This window comes from Martes martes, assembly GCF_963455335.1.
Source record: "Martes martes genome assembly, chromosome: 12".
In the NCBI taxonomy this organism is placed as follows: domain Eukaryota; kingdom Metazoa; phylum Chordata; class Mammalia; order Carnivora; family Mustelidae; genus Martes; species Martes martes.
The window spans coordinates 46954765-46966845 of NC_137900.1; the positions used below are offsets into that span (position 1 = coordinate 46954765).

At 37.0% G+C, this 12081-nt stretch overlaps 1 protein-coding gene across 1 annotated transcript in view; it reads right to left on the reverse strand.

The window, feature by feature from the left end:
* Window positions 1-12081, reverse strand: part of HAUS6 (HAUS augmin like complex subunit 6) — a 42819-nt gene that overhangs the window by 882 nt on the left and 29856 nt on the right. The window contains exons 12-16 of the mRNA XM_080820527.1: window positions 11131-11212; window positions 5996-6062; window positions 5554-5739; window positions 3588-3723; window positions 1453-2493 (exon numbers count right to left, since the gene is read on the reverse strand). Coding sequence (XP_080676653.1) covers window positions 1453-2493; window positions 3588-3723; window positions 5554-5739; window positions 5996-6062; window positions 11131-11212 — 1512 coding nt within the window. The remainder of the gene's footprint in view (window positions 1-1452; window positions 2494-3587; window positions 3724-5553; window positions 5740-5995; window positions 6063-11130; window positions 11213-12081) is intronic.

Consider the following 12081-nt stretch of genomic DNA (forward strand, 5'->3'; position numbering starts at 1 on the left):
GATTTTAAAAAAGAGAAAAGGATAATCAAGCATTACAAAGAAACAAATTAAATAGGACAGATTCCAAATAGCAAATTTCAGTCTTCGTAAGTAAAATGTTCACATGCAAATAATTATGATGAAACTTAACATTATTCTCACTGAGGTACCTTTTCTCCAGAGAGTATCAAAACATCCCTCTTAGAATACTTCTCAATATAGCAGTGTCTAATTATTAACGAGCATATCAGAGTGACACATAATGAATCTATATCACCAGATCTATATTTGCTCTAACATGCTTTAAGAACAGAATTTTTTTAAATCTCTATGATGAAAATTTTCAACATACAAAAATGAAGAGAATTATCACTAGCCCAATGTATCCATTAACCAGCTTCAATAATTAATACTGCTATGTGAACTATGTACCCCAAAAAGACATGTTGAACTTCTAACCCCAGTACCTCAGAATGTGGCCTTATTTGGAAAGAGGGTCATTAACAATATAATCCTTAGGATGAGTTCAGTCTGGAGTAGGGTGGGCGCTTAAACCTATGACTAGTGGCCTTATAAAGAAGGCACAAAGACACACAAGAGAAGAAAGCCATGTGAAGACAGAGGCAGAGATTAGAGCCATGCTATCACAAGCCAAGGAACACCTGGGGCTACCAGAAGTTGGGAGAGCCAAGAAGGATCTTCCTCTGGTGGCTTCAGAAGACCATGGCCCTGCCAACACCTTGATTCTGGATTCCAGCCTTCGAACTTATTGTCTCCAGAGACAATTTCTGTTGTGTTAAGCTACCCAGTTTGTGGTACTTTGTATGGCAGTGCAAGGAAAGGCACACACTAACCTTTCTTATTTTACCACCCACCCCCTCAAATTTATTTCAAAACAAATTACAGATATTATATTACTAAAAGAATGATATTTGAGGGGCGCCTGGGTGGCTCAGTGGGTTAAAGCCTCTGCCTTTGGCTCAGGTCATGATCCCAGCATCCTGGGATCGAGCCCTGTATCCAGCTCTCTGCTCAGGTGGGGGAGCCTGCTTCCCCCTCTCTGCGCCTGCCTCTCTGCCTACTTGTGCTCTCTGTCAAATAAATAAATAAAATCTTTTTAAAAAATGATATTTGACATACATAGCATTACTCAACATTTTGAGAACCATCCTCCACTAGCCAAGATTTCAACAAGATTTACTTTTGATTATATTATAAAAGCAATAGGTTTCAGGATTTTGGTTTTATTTTCCACCCTGTCCCAGACTAACTGTAAACCAACACCTGTCACTTGAGATTTGAAAGTACCCATAGAAGTGAGATGTTCACTCTTCTCATGCTTGTCAAAGGAACAAAGAGAATATTTTATCACATTAACAATAAAGACCATGCAGCATTCAATGCATACGACATCACAAGAGGTTGAGAGAAAAATTCAATAGGTCAATATGCACAGGTCTAGTTAAATCTTACCTTTTAAATTAGGTAGAAGTTCTCCAAGACTACATGGTATTGCAGTTTTCAATCTTTGTTCAACTGGAGAAAACTTAATTAGTGGTGAAAGAGACCGTTTTCTTTCACCAAGGGACATGCGTAAAGATGGTTCTGTATAGTCAACGTGCAAATCTTGAGTGCCCAAAAAGTCAAGCATATCATCTGTTTGCATGTTTGTGGGCATAGGGCTCAATTCTGGTTTGTGTCCTTCAAGTGTTTCGGGCTTAGAAAGGTGACTTTCTTCTCTTTTCTTGGATAGAGATTTTTTCAGAGCCTCGTATCTACGGCAAATAGCCTGTAAATTACAGTCTGATTCTGGAGTAGATGGTCTTTCTCCCACAACACTATCTGGAAAAATGCCACTGTGCATAGGACTATTTGGCTCTAGTTTAAAATTGGCCTCTGTACTACTGGAGCTATTAAGGCTTAAGTTACCAACTTCTTCTGGAAGCGTTTCATGTAATATGCCAACATCAATATCCTTTAAGCTCCTGGAACTAGTTCCACTTAATTGAAAAGAGTCCCATAACATACTTTTATGCATGAAAGGTTCCTTGTAAGAAGCTTGCAAGTGGTCAACAGAAGACTCCTCTTCATTGCTACCCATCACAACTCTCCTATTACTTAGAGGAGGGGAGACTGTCTCTGGTTGGCTAGTTTCTAAAGGCTTGTCCTGTAACACTGCATGCTCCAAACCTTCCTTGCACCTTATTTTCTTACTTAACAAATCTGACTGATTTTGTGTCGATGGTCCACCTATGTAACTGGTCACCACATGTTTCTGAGGCACACACTTGAGGCAATCTGAAACAACGTTCTCTTCAGGTAAATGGAAATGGCTACAATGGGATATAGTGCTTGCTGCAAGAGAGCTGGACCTGCTAATTTCTCCTGGGTTATGCGACACAGGTAAGGATTCTGGCAATGCTTCTCTCTGTTCAGTATCCATCTGAATTGGTTCTGTACTTTCGTTATCTTCCATTTTGACAGCTTTTCTCCATGAGCTCCTGATTTCACTTACTAATTAAACGAAGGGGGGGACACAATTCATTAATATTTCCAAACAGAGCATGCAATTACAATTTTCATTTCTAGTGCTCAACATAAAACTAGCGAGTCAGTATATGTTCCACAGATGTGCCCAATGGATGACAAGACTAAACAATAAACCAAAGACCAACAACATCAAAGAACTCCTTCTCCATCTGATCACAAATAACAAAAGCTGTCCCTGAAATGTGCATATACTTTCACACAGCACATACGAATTACAGGTATTAGAAAGATGTTTTCTCATCCATCTAAGCAGGGTTCAGCAAACTTTCTGTAAAGGGCAGACAGTAATATTTTAAGCTTTGTAGGCCATTGGTCTGTGGTGACAACCAAACTGTGCCACTATAACATGAAAGCAACCACAAACAATTATGTTGACAAATCAGCAAGGCTGTGTTCAATACAACTTTATTTACAAAAACACACAGGGCAAGCTAGATTTGGTTCAGAGCCTGGAGTCTGCTGACCACTGATCCAGGCTGTGGCAAGGTTCAACCTGAACTGAATCAATTTAACTTCAAACGTGAATTCAGCCAGGATGATGTGCCGTAAGGACAACGAAATCAGAATTTGGCCAACACAGATTATAGGTTATAAGAAAAAAGTACTGGGCAGTCTAGCTAGCTAGAGAGGGGTAGAAAAGATTTCTATATGCACAATTTGGGGCTGATGCTGCTAGCTGCTGACTGGAAGGAGAGAGCCTAGGTACTCTATAAATGTTGAGCACAGGTCAGATGTGGAGGCAGAGGGTATTTTAAAAGTACTCAACTGAAATATTTTCTAGGAAAGAGCCAAGTAAAACAACAACAACAAAACTGTGGAGTATCACGGCAAAATAACACTGCTTACAAACTGCCGTATCAGTGAGAACACCCACATGTAATACTTCCGTAAAAAGTCCCTTACATCCAAGCAAATAAAGAGCCATTGCCACTAAACTGAAAGAGAAAAGAATTCTAAAGTGAGTTTCCAGAAGACCTGTCAAACCATGGTTCTAACAGTACTAATGTCTAAGTAATGTCTAAAAAGAAAATAAGTGATAGAAATCATTATTCACTTACTCAAGTTTTCTGGCGTTCGGGGAATTTGGTTCCTTGTTAAGAATGGGTTAGACACTAAAGAATCAAATAGTTCCTCGAATTTTACTTCTCTTCCTTTAGAGGGCTGTGGTGAATCAGATAAAACGGCCCTTGCAACCTAAAACAGAAAAGGTAAAGCAAAAATAACCACATTCATTGGTAGAATGCAACAAAAGCCCTGATGAGAACAAATTAACCCGATAGTCAGCAGCCCCTACCACAGCAGAGGGCACAAAAAGTCACTCAGAAACATAGCTGCCAGCCACTCTATATCATCTATCAAGGCACAATCCTATAAGGTAAAATTAAACCCAAAACTGTTTAATCCCTTCTTATCTTAACTGGATATTCCATATAAAGGGAAGGTAAAAATCTTTATACCTGAGAAGATTCAGAAATAGTCCTGACTACACAGTGACCTAAGGTACTATCTGCCACATCTTTGAACCTGACAATTCTGTATCAGGTAAAGTGACTAGTTTTAAAGCAAGCAGAGTCTTAATTATATAAACCACTTGCACAGTAACACCTCTATTAACAAATGAAATACACTCTGACAACATACATCTTTGCCAGCAACCTCATTAACAGATAATAAATTAGTGAACAAGGCATAGGAATATATTCTAAAATAGAGAAAGTATACAATATGAAAACAGTACTGTATATTAATTTCAATAAAACAGGGAAACAAAAAACATGCACATTAAAAACACTGCCCCAAGAGCCCTAAAAAATAAACCACCTACAACCATAATCAAATAGATCCCCACCCCCCCATGAAAAGAGAAGATTGCTTAGAATTCAAATACTAAATAATTCTTGTCACAAACACTATTAAAGAAAATTAATTTTACTTTATTTTCAGAGCTTTATGAGATTTTATGACTCTCCTTTTCCATCCCATCCTATTCTGCTGCTAATATAAATTCTTTTCATTGAAAATGTCTTTCCTTCCATATCAGGTAAGAAAAACAGACTGACCATTCTTTATGTGGAGTCCATCAACCAACAAAGAGAAATAATACAAACCTGAAAGATTTTAAAGTATTTATAGACCATGAAACGGTTCAACCTCCTCATGTTACAAATAAGAACATAACTAGACATCCAGCTCTCTTATTTGGACATTGTTCACTTTCTTTGATCAAGATTGAGATAAAGGAGGAAACTCCAATACCTGAATTAATATGCACTAAACCAAATTTTTCTTTCAGTCTCTCAGCAATATAAAGTAGCTGATTTATTTTCAGGTTCCTTATTCAAAATCAAACAATGCTATGGGATGTTGTGGGAAACATAATAAAAATAACATCAGAGAATGGCTTGAGAATCTGTGTAAACTTCTGCAGTAAATGGTACAATATTACTATCAACCAACAACAGCATTATGTAGACACATGCAAAGTCACTTGTCAGGAAAACCAAGATCATGAACTATGATGCATTTAATGACTTCTTAAAATATTTAGAAAGCAGAAGGATAAACACTATGCTTAGTGATAATACGGTATTACATATAGTTTTTGTTCTAATATTCAAAAAAAAAGAGGAAGCTTAAGTAAGCAACAGAAACATTCAGATTATTTTTTTAGAGCAGATTATTTTGATAGAGTATAATCACTGGATGTATTTATCCAACAATTCATGTAATGGTTCATTCCAAAAACACCATACCTGTGTTATTTTTATACTTTTGGAGGATGATATTTATAGAATGGGACATGATTTCTAAACCATGGATATAATCTTAAATAAGTTTATATTAAATCTATTTCCACTTTTTGGGAGAACCAATTCTGCTTTAACCAAAATTTTCATTATCTATGCCCTCCTTTCCCAAATTAACCCCAGTTATTCAATAATTAACTATAACTTCACTTATAATCTCAACCCCAATGAGAAAATAATAGATACTTCAGAGTACTTATTATAATCTTTTTCTAACCTCTTCTACCAGATGATCTTGCTCTTTTTGGAATGTATCCCTATTTTTAGCTGGCAGAGACCCTGCAAATGCAGTATTCTCAGTACTCCTTGCAGTATTTGATGATAGAGAGTCTTTCATTTCAAATTTTGGTGTCTTCTTAGAAGGTGTTTCATTTCCTTCTCTAGGAGTTCTTATCTTCATGTCCTGAAGGAGGCAGACATGTAACGTTAAAATTTTAAGGACTCTGGCTAATCTTCATTAGAGGCTCTTGAGTTATCACAAACCTATAAAGGCTATCATTATTGTGAAATCGTATGTTCACTGGCACAATTAAATAATTCCAGTATTTCTATTTAGAAGCAACAGGACATGTGTAAGTACAAATTAACTGGGACAGTGGCAAAAATAATATTTTAACATAAGTTAGTATGATCAGATTAAACATTGTTTTAAAATATACCTTTTCAAGTAATCTAATACTGTTTCTATCTGATGATGAAACTGGCTGTGACAGGAAAGCTGCAGGTCTAAAAGGAAAAAAGATAATAAATCCAAGTTACGTACAAGAAAGAATTCCTTCACTTGCTAGATCTGAATAATCTAAAGAAACTGTCTGCCCCGTATCTGTCCGTTACGATTTCCCTCAATTCGTCCCGGTCATCGAAAGGCAGTTTATTCTAGGGAGGGATGGTGACAATCAGAGCAGCACTTCAGCCCCATTTGTGTATCAGCCTCCCAAACGGTAAACATTTTTCCTTAATCACTATATGTTTTAAGTCAACAACATTTTTTATAAGGTTGAATGACTTCATGAACACTCAAAAACTTGAGTACACAGTAAACACAAATTCAACTAACAAGAATCACATTATTATATTATCCTTGGGCTTCAGATCACAGAATTTCATTGTAACAGAGACCTTAAAATTTTAATCTTTCAAGTCCAAAATCAATTTCTCTTATGCTGAATCTTGCGTGATAGCACGTACAGTAGTTACACTTACAGTCGAGTTATAATGTTGTTCAGTTTCAGTTTCCTGCATTCTACACATAGCATTCCTACCCTCTTAGATTCTCTTGGCCCTTTGGATAAACATAAAAACCTTACACATCAATTACAAAATAAGTTATTAAATTTTTAAAGCTGTCAAAGCAATAACTTCATCTTCATCTTCAAAGAGCTTTCAAATTCAATCACGGATGGGGTCTGCTCACTGGTCAAAGCTTTTCTACTTTATTACCACAAAGACCACTTTCAGTATCAAGCATGTTGGTGCTCTGCTTTCTGTTCATAGCCAGAAGTACAAAATTAGTAGCTTTAAAACATCTCAAGTAACAGCAAATATGCTTTTTCAAACTTTTTCAAATATGAGCTTCTTGGAATCATTATCTACCTTTCAAACATAATTCAAGACCACTGAAACTGCTTAAGGCTCAACTTTGCCTCGACAGGATATAATCTAGATGTCAAAGGAAAAAATTAATCATCTACTGTGACTTTATCTTAATTTTTCCAAAAAGTAACATTAAAGTGATCCAAAAGCCCGCTGAAACACGGCTAGCAATCTAAGATGCCACTGGGATGCCAGCACCAGACTGTGAGCTCCTGGAGGACAAAGACTATGTCCTTCCTGACTATTGCCAGGAACTAACATAGCGCCTGGTACTTGGAAGTGCAATACCTGTTTGTTACTAACCAATGGATTGACTGAATCAATGAATAAAACGTCACTTGAGCATGAGGTTCTAGGGATAGACACCACCAAATTTTTCTATTTGGATCATTCTTACAGAGCCTCATAAAAGACAAAAATGGAAACATATTCTCTCCCTTCCTCTCCTCCTTTTCTGAATTGGAAACATGCCATCAGCCCTGCTAACATCTCAAACCAAGCCAACTTTAAAGCAGCCCTGGCTCAGTCACTCTCTATATGCTTGCTACACCAAAACTGAGGCCCACAAAATCCTAGCACTGTAAAGATAAAGAGAGAGCGTGTTGCTCCCATTATGGCAATTTATTCTAAGGAAAGAGTACATCCAAAAGAAAATAATTAAAGACATGCTTTTTATAGTAGTAAAAAAACTGAGGAAAATCTAAAAGTCTAAAATAAATGAAATGTTACAAAGTCATTATAAGTAAAAAATCAGTAAAATAATGTTAACATATAGAAACGACCAAAAAAACTGAATTTACAGATACTGTTAAGAAAATTCTGAATGTATTAAATTTATGTTTGTACATAAAGCCCAAAAAAACTTGCAAAAAAAGTCCAATAAGTGATTTGTTAGAAATTTTAGCTAATTATTCTTCATTTTTATTTCATTGTTACAATATATCTACAATTAACGAAGACATAAGGGAAATTATAAGAGAGAGAGAGAGGCAACGAGACATCCATTTCTATGACGAAGGATATTTAGTTGGCCTGCAAGCAAGATCATACTGCCCTATATCTGAAATGCAATAAAGGAGAACTGTAGAGGTTAAAAGTCTAGAACTATACTGCCACCACTAGAAATATCATGGAACCCTCCCTTCCAGAAATCACTGCAAAGAAAGGTTGAGCCCAGAGTGTACAACAAAGGTACCACCAATCACTGAATTCTGGTTTTAAGTATGGTAAAGCTTCCATCAGCTCACTCTGATCAAAAGAGCCATGAGACTTATGGAGAAAACTACTTCTATTTTGTTATCTGTGGGGGACAACTGGGTATTAAAGGGCTAATAACAGGGGCGCCTGGGTGGCTCAGTGGGTTAAGCCTCTGCCTTTGGCTCAGGTCATGATCTCAGGATCCTGGGATGGAGCCCCACATCGGGCTCTCTGCTCAGCGGGGAGTCTGCTCCCCCCACCCCCGCGCGCCTGCCTCTCTGCCTGCTTGTGATCTCTGTCAAATAAATAAATAAATAAATAAAATCTTTAAAAAGGGGAGGCTAATCACACACAGTAATTACCCTAAAAATTACACTATTTCCATGTTTTTTAATTGAATAGCTGTTATTGATCATATCCACATATGAATTTCTAAATTAACTACACTGGTACTGACATTAAGATGATGCCATACAAACAACAGCTGAACTATATGTTAAAAAAGGGTATTATTTTAAGTACAGTCTACATGCATTACACATTACTAATAAAACATTTTATTACAAAACACCTTTACTGTAAAGAATTCTGAGCCACAAGTTTTCCACATGACTCAATTCTTCACCTTCCTTCTGTTTTGCTATCAAGTGCGAATAATCATTCATATCCCATTGAGTGTTTGTCCCTCACCACCAAAATCCTTCCTCTTCACTTCCTCCCTTCAATACCCCAAACCTATAACTAAAGTACCAGAAGATAATTAAAAGATCTAAAGGCCTGGAAGAGTATAAGTCTGGAATCAAAGTATACTTAATATAATCTCTTTTTCCTATAAGAAGAAAATTCCATCTGAACTAAATTCTTAGGGGCTAAGTGTCTGGCTCCTATAGAATTCTGATAGTGTATCTTAGTACAAAATTCTACTTCAAGAAAGAATCTTGAAGATGAATGGAGTTCATAAATAAAATCTGATCTATGAATCAATCTACTACCTCCATCAATCTTTAGTCCAGGGGTGCCTGGGTGGCTCAATGGGTTAAAGCCTCTGCCTTCAGCCCAGGTCATGATCCCAGGGTCCTGGGATCGGGCCCCGCATCGGGCTCTCTGCTCAGCAGGGAGCCTGCTTCCTCCTCCCTCTCTGCCTGCCTCTCTGACTACTTGTAATCTCTATCAAATAAATAAATAAAATCTTTAAAAAAAAAAAAAATCTTTAGTCCAGCAACAAACCTGAATCAACTATTTCATTTGCTCTCTCAAGGAAAGACAAACCAAAAACACAACTGAGACTGGGAAGCATCAACTATTCCCCTCAGGATGCTTTAAGAACAACAGTGATAAGAGAGTGAAACAGTGAAGCCCAGTAACTTGACTATCTCTTCAATGTCAAGTCTTCACAATAGATTTCTTCTTCTTTTTTTGTTTTAGGTACTCTGAAAATCAACATCACATCCAGATCTAAGAATAAAAATACAAATATTCCACATGTAATCCTGACCTCCTGTAAATCAGAAAATTACTACACAGGAAACTCAATTTTTTTTTAAAGATTTTATTTATTAACTGGTCAGAGAGAGAGAGAAAGAGCAAGCGCATACAAGTAGGGGAAGCAGCAGGCAGAGGGAGAAACAGGTTCCCCGCTGAGCAAAGAGCCCAAAGTGGGACTTGACCCCAGCTCCCTGTGATCATGACCTGAGCCAAAGGCAGATACTTACCCAAGTGAGCCTCCCAGGCATCCCACCAACAGCTCAATTTCACATCTAAATTTTGACTCTTGTTATGCTGTTTGAACTTAACTAAATAAGAGTATACACAATGACGAGAACTTCAATTCATTTAAAATTTATAATTTTCCTTTAGAATTATCCTAAGCAATTTGTTTCCGTAACTGTGCCTCAATTACATGGGGAAGCTGGACTAAAAGACCACTATTTAGGTCAAAGGGTAGTCAGAAAACAAAAAAACAATAAAACACCTATACAGTATGTTTGGGATTTTGTTGTTGTCGTCGTTGTTTTAAGATTTTATTTATTTGACAGACAAAGATCACAAGAAGGCAGAGAGGCAGGCAGAGAGAGAGGGGGGAAAGCAGCAGGGAACCCGATGCAGGGCTTGATCCCAGGACCCTGAGATCATGACCTGAGTCAAAGGCAGAGGCTTTAACCCACTGAGCCACCCAGGTGTCCCTACAGTATGTCTGTTTTTGATTGCTTCTTAATAATTCTTAGTTTCAAAAAAGAATACATATATTCCCCAGGTGGATTATATACATTTAGAGATTTTGGCTTATATAATCTGGCATCTGTTTAAAGAGCCAAAATAGGAAAATTAATAAAGAAAACAGGCAATAAAGAAAATAATACTCCTGAAGGATATCATAATAAACTAAGGGTTAGTCTTTTCATCTGTTAAACTTCTGAATTGGGTTGAATCAGTAGTCCTCCCATTCTTTTTTTCTTTAAAGCATGGAATTCTTTCTATTAAATGGCATGTAAAACCCCCAACATATAATACAGATAAAAGAACTAGCTGCTCAGGCTGAAATGGGAAAGGATCAGACCAGTGATGGGCTAAATTAGATTAATTCACAGCATCAGAGGGCGCTGCAGAACACTCTGAAAACTAGGAGACTAGATGATCTCAAAAGCTCTTAACTCTTGGATTGTCAAAGCCACAAGTGGTTTCAAAGAAGTTCATAGACACAAAAAGGCAAAAATTCCCAAGCTTGCATTAGATAATTTCCATACGTGCTTTTTCCCCTTCGAATATTAGATAATCCCCTATGAATCCCAACATTTAGACAAACAAGAGAAGGGGGACAAATGCCTATGTATCAAAAATGTTGACTCTTTCCTGAAAATGTGGATCCACGGTGGAAAAATATTCTCTGGTTATGAGAAGAAAATTACAGATGATCCCATAGTAGAGAAGCATGGCAGTTAGATGAAGATGAAACTAAATTAATGAAAAAGGAAAAGAGTCAATATGAAAATCACATTTGTTTTACCTGTCGCCTAGATCATGTACAGTTCCCGATGTATTACTGGCTCTCATGCAATCATTTTCTTGGTCGTGTTGCTTAGGTGTATCTAAAGGAAAATAAACATTAATTACTCTTTAATTATGTTTATATATTCTAATATCCAGGGATCTCTTGAAATTCTAGAAAAACTTCTGAACAGAAGAAAAGAGAAAAATAAGACTAATATAAATGCTAACAAAAAAGACAACTATTCGGCAGCTCTTTCTGCCCATCGGTCCTGTCCCCATGCTTTAATAAAATAAATAAAACTTAAAAAAAAAAAAAAAAGACAAAGACACCTACTCAATGGAACATCTGAGTGTCTCAGTCAGTTAAGTGTCTGCCTTTGGCTCAGGTCATGATCCCAGGGTCCTGGGATCAAGTCCTACATCAGGCTCCTTGCTCAGCATGGGACCTGCCTCTCCCTCTTCCTGCCACTCCCCCTGCTTGTGTGCACTCTCTCTCTCTGACAAATAAATAAAGAGTATCTTTTAAAAAGAAAAAAAAGGAAAAGACAATTATTCAACTGTTAAGTATACAAATAGGACAGATAGAGAGTATATAGAATAAACTCTTACAAAAAGAGTGGCAGGTTACAGAGCTGAAATAAACAACTCTAAAATTTGTATGGAACCAGAAAAGACCTATAATAGCCAAAGGAATGTTGAAAGAGAAAACCAAAGCTGGAGGCATCACAATTTCAGACTTTAAGCTGTATTACAAAGCTATAATCATCAAGACAGTACAATACTGGCACAAAAACAGACACATAGATCAATGGAACAGAGAACCCAGAAAGGGACCAACTAACCTTCAACAAAGCAGGAAAGAATATCCAATGGAAAAAAAGACAGTCTCTTTAACAAAGGGTGTTGGGAAAACTGGACAGTCACATGTACAAGAATCAAACAGGACCATTTTCTTATACCATACACA